General features: G+C 45.4%; 1 protein-coding gene across 8 annotated transcripts in view; it reads left to right on the forward strand.

The window, feature by feature from the left end:
- Positions 1-762: 762 nt before the first annotated feature.
- mark2b (MAP/microtubule affinity-regulating kinase 2b) overlaps positions 763-26163 on the forward strand; it is a 47497-nt gene continuing 22096 nt past the window's right edge. For all 8 annotated transcript variants that reach the window (XM_076034109.1, XM_076034111.1, XM_076034115.1 and 5 more), the window contains exons 1-8: positions 763-2094; positions 19873-20040; positions 21830-21883; positions 22867-22915; positions 23184-23249; positions 23562-23632; positions 24128-24184; positions 25581-25817. In XM_076034109.1, the coding sequence (XP_075890224.1) occupies positions 2044-2094; positions 19873-20040; positions 21830-21883; positions 22867-22915; positions 23184-23249; positions 23562-23632; positions 24128-24184; positions 25581-25817 (753 nt within the window). In that variant the 5' untranslated portion in view covers positions 763-2043. The remainder of the gene's footprint in view (positions 2095-19872; positions 20041-21829; positions 21884-22866; positions 22916-23183; positions 23250-23561; positions 23633-24127; positions 24185-25580; positions 25818-26163) is intronic.

Consider the following 26163-nt stretch of genomic DNA (forward strand, 5'->3'; position numbering starts at 1 on the left):
AAACATTTCTAATAAATACCTCAATATAACACACACACACACCCATGCATGCACGCACACAAATATATATATATATATATGAACTGAAAATTTCTTAGCGGAATGCTGCTTTTTGTTTTGCTATTTAAAAAAAAAAAAATCTTGTTGGGATGTGTTGTTGATGTGTTCTTTCACTTATACATAGGTGTATTGGGATGGGTGTTTGTTTGGGTATTTTATATTGACTTTTATAGCATTATGCTCCATGTTCAGTGTATAAATAATACACATTTAATGTCAGTGTTGGTATCACGAACATTAGTCATTAATTATAGCACATCATTTGGTAGTAAAATAAGCATATAAGCAGCAACAACAACAACAACAACAACAACAACAACAACAACAACAACGGGGTCGCTTGGGAGCCAAAAGAGCCACCGGCTCTTTTTAGTGAGCCCAGCCAAAAGACTCGGTTCGCTGAAAAGATCCAGGATTTCCATCGCTGTCCACCACACAAACATGTGTAAAACTTTTAAAGGACCGGCAAAGGCGGTCGGACGAGATGCGAGGGAGCGGATGGTTTTGGTCGAACAACATCCTGCACTTTGGCACTTGAGGAAACCCACCTGAGGAAGTTGCGAAAGCCAACAGAGGCTCGGAAAAGCCCGAGCGGAGTCGAACAACCGAGTCCACCCCCCTCCCTCCCTCCCACAGCTCCTCTCCTCTCCTCTCCTCTCCTCCTCTCCTCTTTCAGTCGTGGTGCAAGCAGCCATGTTGCCGTGAGCTTGTTCCGGTATCAGGGCAGGATCGTGCGCATAGACTGCGATCGGCGGACTGCACAGCTCCTCGCCTCCCCCCCCACCACCACCCCCACGCGCACCTATAACAGCGAGAAAGAAAACACCCCACACACTGTCGATGATGGATTTTACAACTTGACGATTCTTCCTCGTCTTGTCGCGGCTGGTCGCAGGGATATTAGCAGTCGGTGCACCGACAGGACGGACGGACTGGTATCGCGACACTGCAGTGCAGCACTGGCGAACGACCTTATTCCAATCACGCAACGGAGGGGAAGAGCCGCCGGTGGTTTCCGTGGATTTTGAGTTCCGTGGATCGCTGTGTGTGGCAGCTCGGAGCCGCCGCAGCCGCCGGGGATCGAGCTAAGTGGCTAGCTCCGCTTCGACAGGAACAGCAAATTAGCGAGCTACACGGGCTAATTTGGAACAGACACACAGCTAGCGCGACAAATTAATTCGTCTTTCCGACCTGCCATGTGACTATTTTACATGGTGCTGTTTTTTAAATTTTCAGATGCCCTCTCTGAGATATTTTTGTTGGAACGTTTTGAATGTTTTTGTGCCGGGGAGGTCGAAATCTCAACGGGAATAACTTTGGCCTAAAGTTTGTAACTCCGGAGCCCGGACCTGTTTTTTTTTTAACCTGAGAGGAAACATTTTTCTTTCAGAAAAAGAAAGACGAGAATCGAAAGTGCGTTGGTGAAAACGACACTGGATAAGTGTTTCTTGGTGAATCTCTGGGACAGACTACATTTCCCCGGACATTAGCAGGTTAGCCTGCTAGCCTCCTAATTGAACCTGGTCTTGTTCAATACAACCGTTGGCCAACTTTTCTCTCAGCCTAGCCCCAGCAGCTAGCTGGCCATACGTCACGGCGGCGCACTCGCAACTCGCTGCTCTCTGTTGCCCCTAAACGATCGCTGGATCTTACACATCACACTCGGGCCAAGGCTAAAGAAGAAATTTGGATTTTTTTTTTCTTCTCCCGTTTTGTGCATGTTGACAAACATGGGACGTGCGGCTGCTGCTAGCTAGTCTCTAGCTAGTTGGCTAAGTGGACTAGCTGTGCTGATGTGGGATTCAACTTGTTGATTCACGGGCTATTTGTGGTGCTGCTAGCCGACTAGCGCAGGAAAATCTGCCCAAAAGCGGCCATTACCACCAACAAGACAGACCATAAATGCATATTAGACACTGAAACTGCTCCTTGTGTCATCGCTCATTTTCCTCTTTTGGCAACGTCAAGTCTAAATAATAAAAGATGTCAACAAGGATCCCACTGGCGCAAGTCATTGAAAATTCCACTGGACAGGTAAGATCTGTATGCAGAATCTCAGTTTATTCCAACCTTTGTCCAAATCTCTATCTGGTTTTGGATTGAGTTGTGTCGATGAGAGGAGCCAAGCCAGTCTTCTGATTGTTTCTCCCTGCCTCTGTTGTCTTTTTCGCCACACAGCAGTGATTCATCAGCTTGCCTACGCACTCACACTGGAGTTCCCACTCCTTGCAAAATAGCGCATCAAATTTAGCTTTGTGTTGAGTCTGTGCGTTGGGGCTTGTCCTTCCAGTTGAGCTTTGATGATTGTGTGGGATCTTTTTTGTTGTTGAAAGACATCCAAACGTCATGGCCTTTCAATCATGAGGACCAGAGGGCTCTCCCTTAAACACCATACCAACACCCTTCTGTGCAATTGCTGCACATTCATCTCAATCATCTGCTCTTGTGTTCCCAGTTCCACACTGGTGAGAACCCTTGAAGTGTCTTTTTCTATTTAAAAGCCAGAATGGGAAACCTGAATGGCCTCCTTCCCAGTCAGGGTTAGCATCTTTTTAATCTTGCATATGTAATATCTGTGAGGATTTGCTCCAATAATTAAAATGCCACTCTCACATGAAAATCAGTGCTGCTGCTACTGCTAAGAGGCTATGACTTGCATTAGCTGCTAGGCTGTTGACGAGCATCATGTGATGAGAAGTCTCTGGCTGAAAGGGGAGGAAAAGGGGGTGTCTGCTGTATAGACGTGGACGACAGAGTTTTGCTATGAGTTTGTGTGCAAATCAGAACTCCACACAATATTCATGTGTTCACTGCGTACCCGTGGCTCTTGACGGTGTGAGGGTTTTGCAGCCGTTTGCACGGCGTGTGTGTGGTAGCTGAACAAATGCTTCATTGTCTAATTAATAGTTGGAGGTTGAATGGGATTTAATATTTAGTATTTCATTTAAAAACCGTGGCTTTTAAATGAAATATTTATAATACACGGATGTTTCTTTTTAAATGGTCATTTTGATGCAGTGTGTCCTAAGAGCTGCACTAGTTGTCAGTTCCCAAGGCGAACTAGTGGAGGCCCAACCCAAGTGCATTGTGCACCGACCTGCATGGAAAGTTGTCTGTATCTGCAGACCTGAAGGTTGAAAGATTAGGCCTCTCTGCCTACGGACGCTATTTGTTGATACCATGAGTGTGTGTGTGTGTGTGTGTGTCTGTGTGCGCGCTGGCTGGCTTGTCTCACACAGTGGATAGCTACTTCCATTAACAGCACATCCACACAACGGTATGTAGATGGATAAGCGTGGGCGAGAAAGACACGCACACTCACACGATGACACATGCGTATTCTTCCATGGCTGCACCCTTACCTGTACCAGAGGTCACCAACAGTACGCTTGATTATGTAAGTCTTGTGTTGCTACTGCAACTCACCACCACACCGGTGGCTCTTTCTGCATGATGTCATACTTTTAAAGTTCAAACCAAATTTTTATGTATAATCAAAATATATGCAACTATATACGTGTGTGTGTGTGTGTGTGTGTGTGTGTGTGTGTGTGTGTGTGTGTGTGTGTGTGTGTGTGTGTGTGTACACACACACACACACACACGGATATTTATATACACATATGTATGTATATGTGTATATATATGTATGTGTGTATATATATATGTGTATATATGTATGTATGTATATATATGTATGTGTATGTGTATATATATATATATATATATATATATATATATATATATATATATATATATATGTATATATATGTATGTGTGTATATGTATGTATGTGTGTATATGTATGTGTATGTATATATATACATACACATATATATATATATGTGTGTGTGTGTGTCTATGTCTATCTACATTTATGTATGTTTGAGAAAAGACCATTCACTGTGTTGGTTGTACCTCTCTCTGGACTTGTCGATGGGGATGTTGATCCTTGTGACTATTGCCAAAATGTCCACTAATCACCTCTCAGTACTTTTTCACCTGTGACAGTATCTGACTGGCGATGACGGGTCTGTCACCTGTGTTACTGCCACTCGTGGAGAAAGATAATGAATACCCGTGAGTGGTGCCAAGTTGCGACCTTAAATCCATTTATAACCTCTGCGCCTGAAGCCAGGCTGAAGTGTGTGCCAATGGGAAGCGTGGCTTTGTTTTTTCTTTGAAAATCTCAAATGAGACCTGGGCGTTGGTATGGAGCGAGTCTCATCAAGTGTGACAATGGGTCAATAAGCAGCGGAAGTTGCAAAATGCCAAGTGACTACACGACGAGGTAGCAGTGTAATCGGCCATGGAGTGTTTCCGTGCGGCCTTTAAATGCACATTTAAAAGAAGGTTGCATAAGAATGTTTGTGAAAACTGAAAACAACTTTCTCTCGGTTGCAGAAAATTTGCTTGAGGTGGTTTTAGTTTTTTTTTAATTGTGTGTTTTATGGAAACAGGATTGCTGAATGAACTCTTGCAAACGTTCGGCTCACTCGACTGTGTGCACCATCTCTGTCGTGTATGATGCACATCTTGGTAATTTTAATACTGTGGCTGTGCACGTTAGATTTTCTATTACCGTGTCTTCTAGGAGCGGTCCTTGTTATGGCTAATTCCAACTTGTACTAAAGACCCTCTCCATTCTTCTGCTGCTTTTGCCTCAGCACCGTCCTGAGACAGAACTACACTTACCATGACATCATTCTCTCATGAAGTCACCAAATGGAAAGATAAGCGTGCTATTCATTTTAATCTTCAAAGCAAATGAAAAAAAAAAAAAAAGGTTTGGTTAAAATTTGCCTTTATGGAAACGCACCAATTGCAGAGGGCAGGAGTCTGTGTCTGTGAGTGTCTGTTTTCCATTGTCTTGACAAAACGTGTATGATGAGAAGCATCGCTAGCTTGTGGAAATATAATGAATAACAACTGAAGATTACTTTTCAAAATATCTCAATGGAAGTAAAAGCCAGGCTGTGTCTTCTCCTCCAGGCTCCAAATGCTGCATAGCAATGCAGTGACACCATATGGACCCAACCTAAAAAAAAAAAGTCAATCAAAAGACAGCAGAAGCTTCAGGTCAGACATCCCACATATAGAGTGCACAATTATGGTGACCCTGGCTCGGCAACAGAACCTGTTCTAACCCTGGAAAGTGAAAACACATGTTTAACCCTGTAGTTGCGTCAGTTAACCCTTCAGTGTCAACATCAGCGCATGGAGATGATGGCACACATCCAGATTGTTGGTCACTCACATCTTGAGTAGGAATCACTGCACCAGCTCAGAAGGCTGGCCGGTGATCTGCTGCTGTTCCCTTCGGAAAAACCACAGTGAGATTTGGAGATAATGCTCCAGACGTTGGCATTCTGGAGCATTTTAGGGGCGAAGTGAAGTCATTCCCAGTTTGTCTCGTCTTTTACGATAGGGCCCCGTCAATTGCGGCCTATTGTGTGGCTTCGCCGGAGGCCCGCCGGCCTGTCCTGCAGCCCACCATGGGAGGATTTAGGGGCTGGGGAGGAAAAGAGTCTGGGGTCGCGGCGAGTCCTTAACTGGGTTTGTGTGCAAGAGGTCACGGGTGGATACTCCCACTCAAACCAGTCCGTTTCAAAGGCCATGTATAGAAAAGCCTTCGGTGTCGGGTTCAAGATGCACGACAAAATGGCACCAGACACGAAGAGACACTCGCTGACCGAGTGCCCGGCTTGGACTTTACAGAGGATACTTGGCAGCAGTTGGTCAATGTGTAAGAGGCGTTCCTGAGATATATTCACATCTCCTCTGCTTGGCCAAGGTTTGAACAAGACAAGACAGACAAGACAGGTTGCTCCTTTCCTACAGGGCCAACAGTTGGTGGTTACGGAAGTGCATTGCTGCCAAAACTAGAAAAAAACTCAGGGCTCAGTATCAAGTTATGACGTGATAGTTTCATGTGATAACTCGATCATTTTCACGTCCAGCTATCACATTATTTTGTCAAACTTTCATGTTTTCCAGTGATAGTTTTCACTTTTTTTACTTGGTAGTTTCTCATTATAACGAGATACTGAGCCTGTGGCAACAATGCACTTCCATAGGTGTTCTATCTCTTCAACCCTAATGTCACAGTTTCCAAAAGAACAACTGTCCTAATTATTTGATCTTTTATTGGTGAACCTGCTGAATTCTTCCTCAATACTTTTTACTAAAAGATTCCAAAAAAAAAAAACATTAATAAGTTGCCCCCCCCTCCCACCACATCTGATCACTAAAACAAGACTGTGGCACATCTGATGAGTGCTGTTGTATTTGAATACAGCTAATTAAACTGTAAAATTAGCAGCGAAGGCGTGAGGCTGAGGCGTAGCCGTCACCTTCCCCACGTTTCACATGCCTGCTGCCACAAAAAGCTTGATTCCTCTCCAGTCACAGAGCCAACAAACAACTGCGTCCCGCACGTTGGAGGTGCTGTTCCCTGCATGTCTTTTCTCATGTGTTCACAGAAAAATGAAAGAATCTTTTGGCAAGCCTTTTTATCTCTTGTTCTTTTTCCAACGCATCTGGAGACGTCTGTAGTGGAAAACAAGTAATTGCACTTTCAAACTTCTCTTGAATTCACCTCAGTGCGTTTTGCTGATGGGAGCAGGACTCCCATCTAAAATGTGGGCATTGTTTAATATTGCAACTTCAGTATGGCTCTTACGCCTTCACTTAATGCTACAGTGTTGGAGGTCCTGACCAGGAGGGGACACAGGAAGTAGATGTTGGCACAGGCTTAAAGGATTACTGTTTAGTTTTTTTTGTCAAGGCACAGCTTGTATCATACAAGAGCTAACAGATGTAAAAGATCTGGACTCCTTGTCTCTGTTGTTTTAAATCTGGTGTGACCATGGTGGCGGCGGCGGTTTTATACAAGGTTAAATCCTGGCTAACAGGAAGTTACTTCAGTGAATTTTCTTGTCGCAGTAGTCTTACGAATAATGAATCGTTCTAATTCAATTGCTATTGATTTAATGTCTTCTGTTTGTATGACCGCTGTAGGTTTTCCTTTTTTTGGGGGGGGGGGGCACTTCCCCCCCCTTACTCGCAATCCTCCAATTGTCTGATTTCCTGCCGCGCAGCGCTCCGTCCTCTTCTACACCGCGGCAGCGTCGTCCTCGTGAAAAGACAAAATGAAGCGAGCCAGAAATACTGGTCTGCCTCTGCTGATTGTTGCTCCATCCTCCATTTCATTGTTTGGCCAGTCGCACCAGCCGGCTGAGCGACGATCCCCTCCCGTGCGTGAGGTGCGATGAAGCTGAGCCGTCCGTTTCTCCTCCTGAGATGTTTCACTGTAATTCCCTTAAAAGGAGGAGCAGACAGCAGCTTAGGCTTAATTAAAGTGATTGTGTTGCGTTGAGGCTGGGTTCATTTTGAACCAAGCCTGGGAGATTATGGAGGGACGAGGGCACAAATGTCCTTGGCTATTGCAAATTCTTTGTTCTTTGGTCTTTATTCAGATTCCCTTTATCTTCCACAGCTGTGCTAGCCTCTTTTCCTGGGGTCCACATCAAAAAATAAAACGAAAGCATTACACAAGCGTTTGAACAAAGATCCATCGTGCACACAGTACAAAAACCATTAAAGTTCAGGGAACCTAAAAACACTGTATCTACTTTATGACGATGCAGTATCACAGGAAGTATCATTAACCTCCCAGTAAAAAGTGTCAACTGCAGGAGGAAATCCAGTTAAAAATTGACAATCTGTAATCTGTAATCTGTAATAATTTTACAGTCTGTACACTGCCAGCATGGAGATTCCAAATACTAGCTGTATACACATCACGTTTTTCTACCTTCTTCTTTTATTGTTTTTACCGAAACAACCCAAACACGGTCTCACAATGTGATCCTTCGTCTTCGTCCGCTTCGACTGAACCCTGTCCTTCCAGTTTATCAAGTAGTAATAAAACGGCTGACGTGTTAACGACCAACACGAGCACCTAGCAGTGCATGAGCAAAGCCAACCCTGGCCTTTTATTTTTATTTTTTTTAATGTGGCACATTCACGTTCACTTGCTTGTCAGCAAAAGCAGCAACAGGTCCCTGCAGTCTTTGCTTTGGGGAGCCGCTGCTATGAAAACCTGAGAGCTCGCGCTGTCAAACGAACCCCCGGCGAGTCGCGGACGGCGAGAAACGTCCGACTCGTCCCAGCGACAAAACCTTAGGCGGAGAAACGTGATGCTTTTTGTTTTTTTACGAGGACCGTTAACGGCTCTGCTTCCCCCGTTCAAAGTTCAGCCGCAGCGTGGAACAACGCAAACGGCCCTGTTGACGCCGCGACTTCAGCTGACCACACCTGATCTGAAGCCTCAGTACGACGTGAACTCTCTCAGAGGCACCGCCACTATCTCCCACCACCCCTGGAAGAGGAAGAGAGGAGGGGCGTGTGTGTGTCTGTGTGTGTGTGAGAGAGTGCCCGTGTGTGTGAGAGAGAGTGCCCGTGTGTGTGTTCGTGCTCGAGTGAGTGAGTGAGTGAGTGAGTGAGTGCGTTCGCACGCGCGCGTTCGTCTCAGCGCAGGTACGGCGGCTCCTCCCCCCCTGCTGCTTAATATTCTGCTGCTCACCTCTCCGGCTCGTCTCCATTCATGCTGCTGCTTGAATGAGTCATCTGGCTGCAGCAGCAGCAGCAGCGACACCATGTACACGTCGCCGCTCCGCCCAGGAAGCCATAAATGATGCCTTCCCCTCCTCGGCAGGCCAGTCGCTAGGCAGAAGAAGGCAGAGACTCGGCTAGCCGGGGACCCTGGCAACAGCACCCGCTCAAACAGTCGCATCGCACTCCATCGTCCGACGCACACGTGCGCTCGCACACGCGCGCGCCGTGTGGTTTTGTGTGTGTGTGTGTGCGCGCGACAGGATCGTGTAGGGAAACCAGGAAGGGCAAAACAGGCCTTTCCTGTTGAGCGGAGTGGTAGGCGCGGCAGCTAACTGTAGGCCCGTGATTGGAAGGCGTCGACGTCATCCAGGTGAAGGTGTGTGGGTCTCCGCCCTGCTGCGTCAGCGGCTCGCACTCACCCCCGGCTCATCCGCTCTTTAGTGTTGAAAACCAGAGAGAAACCTGGACACCAGATTGGCCCTTAAGGTCACACACTGTTGTTTTCCAACCCGGGGGGGTTGTGTCTCTAGCCCAGGGGTGGGCAAACCACGCCCCGGGGGCCATATGTGGCCCGTTAAGCTTTTAAATCCGGCCCGCCGAATTTGAAAAAAAATCATTAATACAAAGCAAGTCAAAAAAAGAGCTGTGTTTCATCAATTTCTTCAGTGTTTTAAGAGTGATTTCAGTACAGAGCGAAACACCGTGCGGCAATAGACATTAAAGCACATGTTTTCTACATATCCCATGATATATTGTCTCCTTCTATGAGGTGGGTCACAAAATCTCTCCATCCACCTGCTGCTGCTCCAGCCCCTCTGTCAAACTGTAGAACCCTTTGGGGCTCGCCAGTCAAAAGGTTTTGCCCACCCCTGATCCAGTCACTCTGAGAGCTCTTCAGACATGCTTGCTCCGCTTTTCACTGGGTACTAAAACACACACAGCTCTGGAACTCAGCCCTTTGTGATGTCACAATGAGCACTGATATTGCCCCCACATTAGTAACGACGCCCTCATTCAGGCGTTTATTCAATTCCCCGAGGCTGATTTTGCAGCTATGCTTCTGGTCCCCTTCCAAACATGTACGACTGTACACTTTCAGCAGGCAGCTAAAACTGAGCATACATGAGGGAGAATGTCAACACAGGGTTAAATGTGCGGTTCCACAGAGATCGAGATCTCCAGTCTAGTTTTGGATAATTCTTTGTGCTCTGTGATGAAATACATAGATCTGATATGCAGCCCTATATAGAAAATATAAAATATTTCTTTCTGATCCTGAAGCTCTAATCTTGGTCCTGTTGCCGCTTATCCGGCAGGATTAACTGTGACCACTGCAGAAAATGTTCTGATCTCTGCTGAGTCACACTGATTCAGAACCTCGGCAGGTTTGCATTGAAAATCACAACACGGCCGCCCAGCTTGGGACTTGCTGTTGGCTAAAGAGTGAATCTTTTAGAAGACTTTTCAGTTTCTTTTTAAAATTTACTTGGAATATGTGAATTCAATCGCAGTTTGATGAGAAGGAAAAATATACCACGGTAAATTAAAAAAAATAATAATGAGAAGTTTTTTTTTCTTCTGTTGGCAACCTTTACGTATATTTTTGACCCACTGGAGCTGAAGTTAACTGAAGGTCTCTTGACTGAAATGAAAGGAAAACAACAGTGCTTCTGTTGATTAATGGGACTGGGTTGTCAATCATTACTTGAACTTTAGCCCACACTGGGTTTCCTATAGTTCTCTCATGTTTTTTTTTATTTATTTATTTCAATTTTAGACTGTAGCAAATTGTAAATGTACTGTGTGAATGAATTGTCTGTATACGCAGACAAAAAAGTCTATAATTAGATTTTCGAAATGGTAATTTAAATGCCATGAAATGTCGCACAAGCCTGCGCTAACACGCGGTGCAGAATCACTTCACCGCGTGACTTTGGAGTCGTATCGGCACAGAGTGGCAAGACAGAAAGACACGGACAGACCTGTCCTGCCAACCTAACGACTTTATTTCTGGACCTGGCCACTGCCCAGACCCCTTTGGAGACTCGCATTGCTAAAAGTGGCAAGCAACAAAAACTCGTGGCTTGTCTTTTAGGGAATGTTGGCATTGACGCCAGTCGGTTGTTGCAACAAAGTGATGCGAAGGCAAATCCCCACTTGACTGTCGTTAACAAGCAGTGGGGGCTGGAAGCAGGCCCGTCCACACACTGTGGATGCTGCTTTTCAAAGGAAAACAATGGTGTATTTCCATAAGAACGAGTTTGATTAATTAGTCTGAACAAAGCAAACAAATGGCCTTTTATTACTGGTCGCAATATTTTAAAATCGTAAAACACCATTTGAAAAGTTAGAGAGTTTGACCCTGTGCTCAATCTGTCTATCCCAGGGATGGGCAAGCGTTTTGACTGGTGGGCCACACTAGTAGTTTCAAGTTTGGCGGCCAGGATTAAAAAGCTTATGGCATATAGCCCCCGGGCCATAGTTTGCCCATTTCGACCATCCATAGTTTTGTTTGTACCCTGAGTGCAACACAAAGTTACACCGTTTGCTCTGGTGCCTTGAACTCTCTGTCACACACACACACACACACACACACACACACACACAGAGTTGCATAGCAGCAGAATAAGGGCATGCACTGGAGTGGCATCCGGGGAGCTCCAGCTGTGACGGCAGCAGTACAAACAAGAAGCCCTGAATTGATTTGACACACACACACAAGCTGGCGAGACACACCTGATCAGGCTGCTGTGGTCCGGTTCAAGAGGACGCAACATTCACAACCCAGTGAGACCCGGGATGACGCCACCCCGACAAAAAGCCCAGGGCCGTCCACAGTAGCGCTTTGCCTTGTGTCTGGGTGGGTGTCCACTGTGGAGATGGTTGCTGACGAGCTTTCAGCGAATACACAGTCATAAGAATAAGAATTCCTTTTTCTTCTACGTTGGGGAAATATGCATAGTTAAAGCAGCATAGACAATGCAAAGACAAAAATTAGAGTGAATTTAAATTGAAATAAAAAAAAAGAAGTGAAATATATATACAAACTATTTGTGTTTTACTGCACCTGTATTGACATGTTGTGTTTCATAACATTTTGGCTTTTGAACCAGTGCTAATAATCCCACGTACAATTTTACTTTACACCCATTGCTAGCTGAAGCTTTTAAATTTGTTTTTAGATCGAGGAAATCGTCCTCAATCTGAAATGTATTGTTTACCCATAAGGGGCAGTTAAGACAGCAATGAGTGGCACATTAAGCACTTAGCAGAAGGAATTAGACGATACAATAACAAGGGCCTCAGCAAAACAGGAAGTTGAGGTACAATGGTTTCTGCATGCGTGATACGTAAATGTAAACGGCAGGTTATGTACGACAGCAGGCCAGTGGGCGAGGGAAATATCACACGTGCTCTGAGACGTGGTCATGGTTTTGGGGGAGGGGGGGGATGAAGGGTAGTTCCTCTTAAAGCAGGAGCCTCAAACTCAAATACAGAGTGGGGCCAAAATGTTGGGGCAAAACTTGGGAGACAGTCACGGGCCAACATTGATATTTATTGAAAAATAAATCTTCCTCCAGATATAACAGTGAACCTTTTCAGATGGACCCAAACTAGTTTAGCCTCAATACTGAATATGGAACAAGCAAAGCGTCATACTATACAATAAATAACTTCATATTGCACACATGCCAAAAAAAAACAAACACTTTTTACAAATAAAAAACACATCAAAAGTCAAAAAATGTCAATAAAAATTTTATTTGCTTCCTCCTGATTTAAATTTCAACAGTAACCTTTTTCCACAGGCTAATAATTAATAATGCATTTTTATAATAAAACAGCAATAATAAACCAATTAACTAATAATGATATCCTTCAATGAACGTGGAACGGGCAAAGTTTTGTAGTTTGTAGTATTAGCGGCACATGTGCTGTGTAATTCCTGCGGCCAGCTCTAGTAGTCATGCAATATTGCCACCAAATATGATTATGCTGCGGTTTGCTTAAGAAATGAACGAGGACAGATGACGAGTCTTGGCCATTTTATTTATGTATTTATTTATTTATGTATTTATGTATGTATGTATTTATTTGTTTATCTATTTATTGATAAACTCCCACTGTCCAACCATTGGGCCAGACAACCGAGCAAACCTCGCCGTGCCAGCATACTGTATCCTACTATGTGTTTGACTGGCTAAAATTCAAAGCTGTTAAGACATCTTGATTTAAATTCAATGATTGATTATATATTTTTGCATTTTTTTTTCTTCTTCTTATCTAATTTTAGTTTGATTTCCTCCAATTATAATGATGTTGTTTTGAGATGCCAAGAAGGGGGCTCGACGAAATAAGCCACGGCTTCACTCTGTCCCCTCTTGAACACAAGTGATTGATCTCCCGACGGAATTTTTGTATGGTTTGAATTGTTCGAGACTAATAAAGATCAGATCATATTAAATTAGCGTTGTGTGAGAGGAAAAAACAACAGCTGAAAAATGTTATTATACTTAAAACAATAAACAAACGAAACAAAAAGCAACCCAACAGTGGGACTCTGCTGCCATGTCCTGGTTAACCTACTTTCCACCACAGGATCAATCAGGAGAATTTATCGAGCAGGTGCAGTAACATTTCTGTTCTGGTAATTTGGCAGCTTCTCTCTCTTTTTTTTTTAACTCCTTTCATGTCTCTCATTAGGGTGCTTGTCGACACGAGCGCTCGCAAAGTTTTTCCCGGACGGAATTTCCTTGTAATTAGCCAGTAGCGCACAAAAGTCTCAGGCACAAAAGATGCCTCTTATGAATTTCTGAGTGTGTAAAATGGAAAACATGGGACGGTGTGATGTAAACATTGCATTTGTTTCTCTGCGATGGTCGGTGATTATGATGAAAAACGCATATGCGAGGGGAGGGTTAGGTCAAATTACCAGTGGGAGAATGAATGAGGTGGGAAAAAAATCCAAACCAACTCTGAGATAGAGGCGGAATTCTGGGAGCGACAAATCTCCATGGCAACACAGCCAGCACGACCTACAGTCGGTGTGTGTGTGTGTGTGTGTGTGTGTGTGTGTGTGTGTGTGTGTGTGTGTGTGTGTGTGTGTGTGTGTGTGTGTGTGTGTGTGTGTGTGTGTGTGTGTGTGTGTGTGTGTGTGTGTCCCACCCACCCACAAATTTGAGGATAAAGCAGCAGCTTTGGCATGTGCTTGTGATATGTATCCAGTGAGACTGTTTGCACTGTTGCTCTGTGATCCACACACTCGCTCGAGGTGTAGTTTGCGTTCAAAAAAGAAAAATAATAAAAGTGATGGATGCCTGGCCTGCTAATCCCATCCCTCTAGCCAATCCCTGGCTTTCTCAGATTAAAACAAGTCAGCTGTGTTTTGGAGTAAGGCTGTGTGTGTGTGTGTTAGTATGTTTAGTAGATTAGTTTGTGAAGAGGGTTTTTAACATTTAGGTCACTGCCAAGATATATTTTTTTTAAAAAGTATCTGTTACCTGTTAAAATTCCTTATGCAGTTGCAGAGATGTGAGTCGGGGAAAATTAAATTATCGTCTTCATCATTTCCAAATCCTCACCTGTGTTCTTTTTTTCCCCGACGAACAACAAACTGCTTTTGTCTCCGGCCGAGAAGGGAAACGGTAGTTAATCAGTTCTAATTCCTTGAAATTAGAGAGCGCGGCGTCATTACAGTAAATTGTTAACAGCTGGCTGTGGTGCGGCATTCTCAGAAAAAAACAAAACGAAGAAGGAAACAGCCCGCACAAACCTTTTGCAGAGATAGCTGCCCGCCACTGAACCTGAAGTGTGTTTGTCGCGCTGCCATGTTGAGTGCTGGAATGCAGTCATTCTGACTGGAGTCCCTAGATTGCCTCTCGTTGTGAATGAGCAGAGTCATAGTTCTTCCTGTAAAGATGACTGAAAGATGTTAATGAACCAAAGACATTGCTTGTTTAGAATTGGTCAGTGTTAACACCTTCCTCACACACACACACACACACACACACACACACACACACACACACACACACACACACACACACACACTCTAAACGCTGCAGCCAAAGTTACAGTTTGAGTTGCATTGTGTAAAATTGCACGCAGTCGTATCTGAGTGGCTTCCTCCCAGAACTTGGATTAGTAAAGGTCAGTGATAATGAGACTCAAGTCAAAACACGACCAGCACTGCTTTGGATTAACATGACGTGACGCGTTTGTGTGCTTGTGTGTGTTTTGGTCACGTGCACATGCTTCTGTTTGCCGTGTGGCAGTAAATGGTTCTCAGCTGCAAATATGCCTCGTCGATGAGATTTCATTTTGTGTGTGTGTGTGTGTGTGTGTGTGTGTGTGTGTGTGTGTGTGTGTGTGTGTGTGTGTGTGTGTGTGTGTGTGTGTGTGTGTGTGTGTGTGTGTGTGTGCCGGATGTTAACATGGTTCTAATGGTGGGTGTAAATGGTCGGTCCACACGGCAAAGACCATTTCGCATGCACAGATTGATTGAGCGATGTCTCCACCACGAGCTGCAAAAGTTGTCATGAACCTCCACCCACCCAAAAAACAAACAGTACAGGCTGTTGGTGCTGCTCGTTTCTTCCTGCGCTGTTTGCCTCGGTGAATGTCAACCGTTCAAATGGTGACAACTCCAGAAGACGTCAGATGAAAGTTCCTGCATGGGTTCCTCCTCCTCCAGCTGCTGCTCCTGTGTTCTGCCCGGTAATAATATGTGGTGTTTGTAGCTTTTCCGGAGACTAGCGATCTAGCAACCAGCTGTGATTGTCAGGCGGGAGTTGCCTGACGGGTCTTTGATGCAGTTTGTTGCCTCTGTCTGTCTTGTCACTTTTGAAAAAACCACCCCTATCTCACACCTGCATTCACACCTGCTGAAATGTTTGAGACGACACACATCCGTAGAGCTGATATGGCTTTTATCCTGGAAAAGGAAACAACCCACAACAATATTCTAATACCCCTTGTGTTTTTTTAAGCTCACCTAATGTTGCGTATTTGCCCGCTTTTCATATGAAAGAATCTATATTGTGAAATAAAACGACAAGGACAGTCCCGGCTTCACGAATTACTGTTGGCTTGCACTGTAAAGTGTTTTAATCCACTAGAAAGAAGAATCATCCACTGATTGTTAATAAGTATAGTCAAAATCAGCTTTCATGCATTGTGCACATCGTAACGCATTGCTCCTTGAAGACAGGAGACGTCATAATTCAGTTATCAGTCAAGAATGGGCCGATCTCAGCAGGAGGGGCAGCTGTGCTTTCAGTTCCATGCACACAAGCAGATGGCCCTTTCTGTTTTTACTATTCAGTATTTAAATGACTGAAGTATCTATCCTGCCAAAACCCAACTGTACAGTAATCGATTATAATCGATTCATTGTCGGTTGAGAATTTAATCGATTCAAATAAATGAGTTGCAATTAATTGAACATTTTTTTACACAATTTTTTTTTTTTGTTAAATGGTGTGGTGTATACCCGTATACGTAGAACAAGGTACTTTTAAACAACCTTTTTAGAGGTCAACCTAAAGTCAGAGGATAAGTCTATAGGGTGTTTTTACTGTTTACTGTACTGTAAAAATGGGTCACATTGGACATGAAAAAAAAAAATCGCCTCTTATCAATTAGCTGTTAATTGGTCGAGAAGGTCAATCAACTAACAAATAACGAATTCATCGATAATTTGCATCCCTGGTATTAATACTTCAAATAAGTGTCTAACTGTAACTGGAGTCTGGCAAATGTTGAAGCCACAAGTGAGCATTGGTGAGTCACACACACAGTAGAGCGTAATATGAGAACAAAACAATGATGTCACATATTGTCCTCCAACACATCTATAATTGTAACTTGGGGGCTGGAGTTTGTGTGTGTGTTTGAGCGGAGGGGATTCTGTGGCGGGGGAGTGAGGGGACCGGAGGGGGGAGAGGTGAGGGAGGTGGGGGAGAGGGGGGGGTCTCACCCTGCAGCTGCCCAAAAATGAAGGAAGCATCACAGGACAAAAATAGTCAAACATGAAAGAGGAGAGTGGAGAGGGAAGAGTTGGGAAAAGGAAGAGAAGTGGGAGGGAATTTGAACTGGCTGCATTTGTCTGGGGACTTGGGATTTGAATTCAGCTCATGGGGGATTAGCCGTCGTGCCGTCAGTGTCTTTTCTTTGCCGCTTGGAGAATCTTTCAACCTCAATGTCTCATGTCGTGTGCAAATTTACAGGACTTGGGTCAACTGGTTGCGTCTGGCTTTAGTGTCCCAGTAAAAATAGGAACCCAGAGAGCCGTCCGCAGTCCATTCGAAGGCAGCGTTGAATGTATATGCTGCTGGAGTTGTAGGATGGTTGGTCCATGTTGTCTTACATGTTTAAAAATAGAATGCAAAAGGAGGACATTTTCCTTTTTCAGGAAGAGTAAAAGTTGAATGTTCTTTCAAGCACATTCAACTGCAGAGTTTAGTCTTGATTTCTACTTTTAAAAGACTGTCTCCATTTTCTGCAGTGGGGCAGCCTTGAAGATTAATTCTCAAAACAAAAAACCTTCATAAAGATCCAGTGGAAACGTATTTAGCTTCCTGCTAGATCTGATGTTGTCGTGTGAAACTGATTTTGTTTCATAATTTCATAGAATTCTATAATACTGCTGGTGAAACATTTTTTTTTTTGTCACAGTAAATTACCTTTAATTATTAGCAACATCACAATATAAACCTGTGCAGGGAACCAACATCTGCTTCCTGCTTTGATGCCGTTGTTCTTCATCCTTTTCCTGCCATCATCCAAACACCATACATAATCCAAACATAATAAATAATAATAATAATTAGCTTCCCCTCAGTTTAAGGCCAGCTAGTCTGTCCGCCTTCTTTTTTTTTTTTTTGCATTTGTCATTAATCCCAGTCATTAAGCTCAGTTCCCTCTTCTTCTCCTTTTTTTTAAATACTAAAACTTAATCTGGCTTATTAAACCCTTAGGCGGCTCTGCACTGTCAGCATGGGGAGCGGGTATGGACGCAGACGTTGCATTGCACCATCTGGAGCAGGAGACGAGCACGATCAACTAATCCTTGTTGTTTCCCAGGGATCTAAGACATGTACTGGTTGTAATGGGACTGTTGATGGGAGCGTGTCCTGCCCTCAGCAGAGTGAGTGAACATCCAACCTGTTGGAAGCACGGAAGCAACAGAGTTGCAAACAGAAGGACACAACTGAGATGGATTTATGCCATTGTGAATAACATGAGGTTGCTGTTACTCCAGTGTGTGTGTGTGTGTGTGTGTGTGTGTGTGTGTGTGTGTGTGTGTGTGTGTGTGTGTGTGTGTGTGTGTGTGTGTGTGTGTGTGTGTGTGTGTGAGAGAGATCTCGTCACCCTGGAGCCAGTCGTCCTCTTCACTGACCCTGACCACAGTCACCTGTCCCCTCAAATCACACACATACGCTCACAATTGCTGCGACCCTTTCCTGGAGTTGAAACCCAATCGCAGTGGGCCACCGTGCAAAAGCTGCCAGCGCAGCAAGGTTTTGTTTTCTTTTTGTGGCTGCGCCGCCGACCATTCGAAAGACCGTCTGTCTGTCTGTCCGTCCGTGATGAGCTACAGACATTTGACTCCACGCCACCATATCAGGATGCTATTAAAATAACTTTGTGTATAGGAGGACCTTCAAATTGAAGTCTCTCAGCGGCAGCCGGAAGCGCTGATGAATTGAAGGCGTTAGCGTCCAGTGCCAGAGGAACACTGTCAGTGTTTCACTTTGAACTTGTGTCTTTCTTTAAAGAAAGTTCTGCCAGGATTAAATTGCAAGTGTCGCTGCAGATTCATGAGGGTACAGTGAGGCCACCATACAAATGGACCTGCTGTACATCTGAAGGTTTTCCTACCTTTTGCTGCATATTTTTTTTCTAGCTTTAGATCATATTTGAAACTTTTTCAGATCTTTCAGGGGGAAAAAATATCCAGGCTAGGTTAGTTAGTTCGGTTGTCTGTTTCTTTTTCTCTTGCACAACCTGGCAACCAAAAAAACTAAAGATTTAATAATGAAGGGAATAACCGGGAATAAGGGAGAGACTTTTTTTTTCTGTTGTTTCAATTTGTTTTTTAACATTTCCGAAATGAATTAATGTGATTACGACTCAAGATTGATTTATGGGGCAGCCTCCGTCTGGGGTTTTAATGAATGGATGAAGTGGGAGAGCTGGGCTAAATGTAGGCAAGCAAATTTGTACTAGCAGTAAATATACAGTTGGTCAGTGAAGAAAGGTTCCAACTTCTTGGGACCAAAATAGTGTGTGTGTGTGTGTGTGTGTGTGTGTGTGTGTGTGTGTGTGTGTGTGTGTGTGTGTGTGTGTGTGTGTGTGTGTGTGTGTGTGTGTGTGACTAGTCCTGTTTGTTGTTTACATTCAGTCAACAATATCCCATGCTGCTTACAGCATTTATCTGCGAGCCTCCTGTGGCCATGGCGCGTAGTCATTGTGATTGCTAAAGCTGAAATTGTGACTAAATTGCAAAACGACAATAGAATAGAAATGGAAATAAGAGAAAAGCTTGGCTGTGTTCATGTTTGTGCTCAATCAGGATGTTTTTTTGATTTAATTCAGTTGTGAGTTTGAAGATCTGTTCATGGTGTCACTTCAGTTGTTTGAATCAACTTGTTTCATTTGTATTGCTTGTTTCTTATGTCATTAAATGTTTGCTTGCTGTTTCTCCCAAGCACTTTGGGTTGCCTTGTGCATGAACTCGACGTACAAACACCCCCACTCTGCCTCCTGGTTGTCGTGTTCAGTCGACTCTGTTGTTGGAAACGGGCAGCCTCGCGTTGTTGAAGAGTTTAGTTGCTCCATTACCTATGTGACTGGAGAAAATGTTGCATGTGTGAAAGTGGATGAACTAAGGGCGCTGAATTAATGTCATTGTTCCTGCTGAAAGCAGTGAATTCCTATGCATTTCTTTTTTTCTGTCTCGTGGTTCCAGTTTTCGCTCCTGCCGTAATGAACGCTTTCGGAATGCACAACGTTTCTTTCCATTTTTTTTCCCCGCAGCATATTTGAGGCTTTCACTCTCGGCTGCTTTGTGCCCCGCCAGCAGGCTTCTCCCCGTGGCCCACTCGCTTAATTCTCACCGCCTCTCTCTCACTCTCTCTCTCTCTCTCTCTCTCTCTCTCTCTCTCTCTCTCTCTCTCTCTCTCCCCCCAGGATTCCAAGCCATCGGGCCGCGCAAGCATGCCGCGATGTCGGAACTCCGTCGCCACGACCACATCAGACGACCAGCCCCACATCGGGAACTATCGGTTGCTAAAAACCATCGGCAAGGGCAACTTTGCCAAGGTCAAGCTGGCACGGCACATCCTCACCGGGAAAGAGGTGAGCATTTCATCGGCGCACACGCGAGTTTGGAGGAAAAAGTCTGTCAAAGTCAAAGAAGTTTCCTGCTTTCAGCCGTTTATGTCAAGGTCCCATGTTGAGTCCCACACCATCTACTTCTTCCTTCTTTTCTTTTTTCTTCTTTCACCTCTTCTTGGCTGTCCATGGGTTTGGTTTTGCTGGAGGTGCTCGGCTTCGGCGTGTTGGGTTTCTAGTCTGTCCTGGCTCTGCGGGACAGTTATTGGCTGCGTTCAGACTGCGGGTGAATCTGATTCAAATCAGATTCCTTCTCAAATCCTGAGCTGACTGTCCACACTGTTTTTAGCAAGTGTCCAAATGGGATGTGGCTCTGTTCCGACTGGGCCACATTATTGACCCATCTGACAGGTTGCTGGAGCAACGACGTCGGAGCCGAGGAGTTGTACACCGCGCGTAGTGAAGTCATATCACTGTGACAGCGGCACTTGTTGTGATACCTGTCCTGGAGCTTGGCTTGAATGGAGCTACTGTATCTCCCCACACACTGATGAGCCAATGAGTTTCCTCCTCTGTCCAGGGACTGCTGCTCTCTACTTCTTCTGTCTGCTCCATCAGACTGCTCCGCACCTGGAATGTCGCTCTCTGGTGCATTGGCTCTTGCGTCGCGTAGAGCGACGTCACAGACAGTCAAAACCCGTCCGTGTGCTTGGAGCTGTTCACACTGAGACTCATCTGTCCAAATGCGATTTGAAAGTACCTCCTTGAAGGCGGTTTCAATCTGTTTTGCAAAAATCAGATTTCATGTGATTTGTGACTGTTCAGACTACAAAAGAGACATCCGGTTTCAATCTGGATGGGATAAAAATCTCATTTTGGCTGGCAGTCTGAACACAGCTAAAGAAGATACACACTTTTAGTCTATGAATAGAAAAGAAGAGAAGAGAAAAGTCGGGTAGAGGAGCACTGACTAAAGGCGTCTATGTCCTTTGCATTCGCACCAGCTTTTTTCACTTCTTCATTTTTTTGCATCTTCTGTGTATTTGAAAGGACACTGAAACAAGAAGGGCGAGGTAAGAGATTTGGCTACGGCGTCGGTTGTCCCTTTGTGACATCACAACGGTTTCACCCGAGCTCCCCATGCCCCAGTGTAGTGAACTATCCAGCTCGGCGAGAGGGAGCCGGGCGGGGCCGACTCTGTCAATGTGTGACAGCTCGGCGCCAGGCGGCCTGATAAGGCTCCATGTGACTGCGGCGCAAACACGGCGAGGGAGAGTCGGAGGCCAGCGAGGAGTCCGACGGACCTGGACAACCAGAAAGAGAAGTCAGGAGGTTTAGCCGACTGTGAAAGACAATGAATGGGAGCGCAGAGCTCCTCGTCCGTCAGGAGATCCCACTTTATTTCCTTCACTTTCAACCTCTCTCTTTTTTCTAAATCTTTCACTTTGAATCTCTCCCATCTGTCCTACTCTCGTCTTTCCATCCCTCCCTCTTTCTCACTCCTCTCTGCGTCCCAGCGTCCACTCTTGTTGTAGATGAGGACCCGTAGACGCCACTCCAGCCGTGCGCCACCTCCCCTATTACGCAACCCGCGCTGCCTAGCCGTGATTGTGTGCATGTTTTTTTATTATTATTATCTCCCACTTGTGCGATTGTGCTGTTCCTTTTTTCTTTTTTCGCGCACGCGCAGGCCTCCCAGCCAATCAGTGGTGTTTGTGTACTTGTGAAGTGGCGAGAGCTGTAATAGCAGGTGTTACAGGAGCGTAAAAGTGTAATAACAAACTGACACATGCGTGTTTCTCTTTGCGCACAGGTGGCTGTAAAGATCATCGATAAGACGCAGCTCAACTCCTCCAGTTTGCAGAAGGTGAGCCTCTCTCTCTCTCTCTCTCTCTCTCTCTCTCTCTCCCCCCCCCCCTTGTGTGTCTGTCACACACGCACACAGTCGCACATGTGCCAACCTCGGTCCTTATCCTTTTTGTCATAAACACCCCCCCACCCCACCCCCCTCCCAAAAACAAGTCTTCCTGTCCTCGCTTCTCCTTCCCTCCTTCTCTGCGCTCTCTGAAGTGGTCCACTTTTTTTTTCAGAGAGAGTTTTAATTACAGGAAACAGGCTGTAATTACTTCCTTTTTGATGGTGCTAAGGGTGGGGTCTGTCCACTGACACGCACCCCCCGTCACTCCGTCACTGGCGTGTCCACAGACTCGCAGGCACGGGACACGACGCAAACTCTGGGAAAAAATAAATAAATAAATGAACGCGTGACACAAATTAAGAGGAGAGCCGTGGCGCCTCGGCGTGACGTAAATCTGGCGATAAGTGGCGACGGTGACACGCCCCTCGGCCCGACGTAAAGCCGCCTGGTCTCCTCAGCTGTGTTGGATCCAATTATAGGAAAGTTGCGCTTGAAAAATGTGCAGCGCAGATGTCGGCTTTGCTCTCTCTGTCTCCTGGTTAGACGTACAATGAGCACGGTTCATCTGCTGGCTCAGCGAAATTAATTTGTGATTGCTGACAAGCGCCTCCTAATGCCTTTAATAATATTATTTTATTTTGAAATCCCCCGTTTTTCTTCCCAGACTTGAGATTCTATCTATAATAACCGTGTTCCTCCTTGTAATGCGAACCGCGTGCTCATCAACAGGAAGTGAACGTTTAAACCCACATCAAGTATTGATTTTTTCTTTTTTCCTGCCGACTCGGCAGTGAATCGACAGGAAATTGTAACTTCAATGTGCACAATGCACACATGAATTCATGTCTATTTGTTAGAGAACGTTTGGCCGTCGCTCACTGCGACGGGAGGAAAGCGGCATGTGTGACACGGCAGTGTGTTCTGTTTGGCAGCTCTTCCGGGAGGTGAGGATCATGAAGATGCTGAATCACCCCAACATAGGTGAGTCATGGAGAGCCGCGGCACCACGTTGCCCCACGACGACGACGACAACCGCATTGAGCTGATGCTTCAAGTTCAAGCGTGGCAGCCTCATGACAGTCAAGGGGCTCCTCCGTATCACTCTGCAGTTTTCACTGCGCTTGTTTTTTAACCGCTGCTCCTTCTCTTTTCTCTCTCCTTCTCTCGTGCTACAATTGCCACTCGCTTTTTCTCCCCCACCTCCCCCACCTCCCCCAAACCCATGGTGTGTTCCTCCCTCCGTCTCCAGTCAAGCTCTTTGAGGTAATAGAGACAGAGAAGACTTTGTACCTGGTAATGGAGTACGCCAGTGGAGGTGAGTGTGTGTCACTGGGAAATCATTGAGTGGGGGTGAGGGAGGGCGGTCCACTCTGTGTGTAACAATCAGACTTTTTAGGATATAAAAAAATGTAATAATCTGAAGTATTATTTAAAGGCGTTTGATTGCATTGTTACCATTTTCTTGTCATAAAAATGCTCCTTTAAACTTGTGTCTTTTACTCGCTGGGGGTTTTTTTTTTTCCTCCAAGTGACAGCCGCTGAGTTTATTGTCCGCTTGACCCCCATCGTCTGGTTAAAGAGACGCCTATCAGGTTGCGACTCTAAATCTGCCTTTCTCGCCTCCCAGGAGAGGTCTTTGATTACTTGGTGGCCCACGGAAGGATGAAGGAGAAAGAAGCTCGTGCCAAATTCAGACAGGTGAGCGGAAACCGGTCGCGGTGTCTTTGCGTTCTTCTCAAACTGAACTCATGCGAGCGAGTTGACCTAAACGTCGACAGTTCCCCGGCGAAGCTTGCTTTCTGAAACTGATACTTTGCTGCTGTTACCTTCCTCGTGTGTGGAGGGGAACAGCGAGGCGGCGTCAGTGGGTGGAACCAACACCTGGCTGCGGTGTTGCCACTGAGCTGGGAGAGCTACCAGCGAGGTGTGAGAGAACATCCGGGAAGTCACTTCTGGATAAGATGTGACTTTTTTCTTCTTTTTTTTTTTCTTAGAAGACATCACCGCTTTGGGCTCGGACATTCTAATTATTTGCCTCTTGCCCTCCCCCGGTGTTGCCCTCCAGCAGCGACGAGCGACCTTGTGCGCTAGATCACCTCTGTACCACTTCCAGGGGTTCATGTTGTTTTTGTCTTTCCTCTCTCCTTCTCCCCTCTCTCCCCGTGTCCCCCCCATCCACCTGTCACTCGGCAGATTGTGTCGGCGGTGCAGTATTGCCATCAGAAGTGCATAGTACACAGAGACCTCAAGGTGAGAATACACACTGCGAGTGCGGTTGGGTGTCACAGCGCTCACGTTACCTCTTTGTCTCTCCCGGCGTTCTCACAGCAGTCAGTCTGGAAGTGAAACACAAAAGACAACCGTTTTTTTTTTAAGTGGTTGTGAGAATGTACACACACACCCTGTAGACGAACTCCTCCTCCTGCTGGTGCTGCTGCGCCACACAGGGAATCCTGCTCCTCTTTGGCCTCCTAGAGTTTCTCCCTGCTCTCTGCCTTTGCTTCACGTCCGTAGGTGCAATAATAACACAATGCTGTTTTAATGCTTCCAGGTCCCTTTTGGCTCAGAGTATTATGTCGAGTTGTAAATCCTCTTATCATGCCAGCAGGCAGACCTGCCATCTAGACATTATCGTGATTACTTTGACGGTAACCGTAGATGGTCCTCTAATCTGGAACTTGCCTTTCCTCACTCCTCTGTTTTTGTTCGAGCTTTTTTTAATCAACGTTTCCGAAGGCCTTGACCCAGATCGTGCAACCATTTCTTTTTGCACGCAGCAGTTAAAAGGGCTTACGTTTGCTAAGAGGCACTAAGGGCAGTATTTGGGATAGTTTTTCTGCGCGCGGTGCGTTACATCTGGGACACTGCTGCAGAAATAGTCTTTGCAGTTAAGACTCGTATCGCCAACGACGCCGTTCACCAGCGTCACCGGAGAGATTCCATCTTGATCGGGGAAGGTCTTAAATATCTGCAGAACTTTGAGGCAGGTGCTTTTCTTCCAGGTCAGAGCCTGAAGATAATATCAGTGGTGTATTGAAATGTGCATAAATGCAGCAGAGTCTTGGAGCGAGTGAAAAAAAAGAGAGCGCACCTGTTGCTAGGCAACCACAGCCTTCTTGCTCACTGGCTTTCTTTAGGCATGCGCGCACACGCGCGCACACACACACACGCAGTAGGACAGAGAGAGGGACTAACCTGTGGCAAGACACTGCCCATTGTTTGCCCCCTCCTCCCCCATCTGTTGCGATGACAGCCTCCACGCTCGGCCGCAGTTATTTCCCAGAGAATCCCGGCTGTCTTGGTAAATAAATGTCCCAGGAGAGCAATTATATGGCAGTTATTATATTGATAACAGGAGGCGGTGGTTTATCCTCAGCTGTAGTCTTTATTACCCTCTGACCTTCCTGTAATGAAGAGATCCACATTTCCTAAAACCAGTTGCATAATCGCACGGAGTTAGATTCATTTCTTGCCACGTGTGGTATGAAAGCGCTCCCTGCACGCTGCTTCACTCCATCCCGCTGCCCCTCGCAGACTTTTTATTTTTTTTTATTTTTTCTTACTGCTTAGCAGGGTTTTTTTTTGTTTTGTTTGTTTGGTTTTTTCCTTCTCACTACTCCCACACTCCTATTTCCTCTGTCTCAAGGCGGAGAACCTGCTGCTGGACGCAGACATGAACATCAAAATAGCCGACTTCGGCTTCAGTAATGAGTTCACACTGGGGAACAAGCTGGACACGTTCTGCGGCTCCCCGCCCTACGCAGCCCCCGAGCTCTTCCAGGGCAAGAAGTACGACGGGCCCGAGGTGGACGTGTGGAGCCTGGGGGTGATCCTCTACACGCTGGTCAGCGGCTCGCTGCCCTTTGATGGACAGAACCTTAAGGTCAGTGGGTGGAAAGTTACATAAGCTGCTGTTTGTATTTGACACGCTGCTTCTCAGTCCCTGGAAAGGAAGACTGAGCCTGAGAAACAGAACGTTTGACTTCAAATATTTTGTTTTGCCAAATACAATTTGCCATTATCTTTTGAATTATGGTCATAATATTTTCTAATTTTGTTTTTTCAATTATGCAAAATTTCTATTTTTGTCATTTTACTTGTCCTCCACTGGATTATTCTGTTGCTTTTCCTTTATTTGGCAACCTGTTTTGCAGTATTATGCAGTTTTACATCCCTCAGTACTTATTGTAAAAGCTGCAAAACAGGCTTTTCTTATTTTCGTAAGTGTG

Source organism: Nelusetta ayraudi, unplaced genomic scaffold (genome assembly GCF_046127955.1).
Source record: "Nelusetta ayraudi isolate G7.1 ecotype Tasmania unplaced genomic scaffold, CSIRO-AGI_Nayr_v1 ptg000042l, whole genome shotgun sequence".
NCBI classification, from domain to species: Eukaryota; Metazoa; Chordata; class Actinopteri; order Tetraodontiformes; family Monacanthidae; genus Nelusetta; species Nelusetta ayraudi.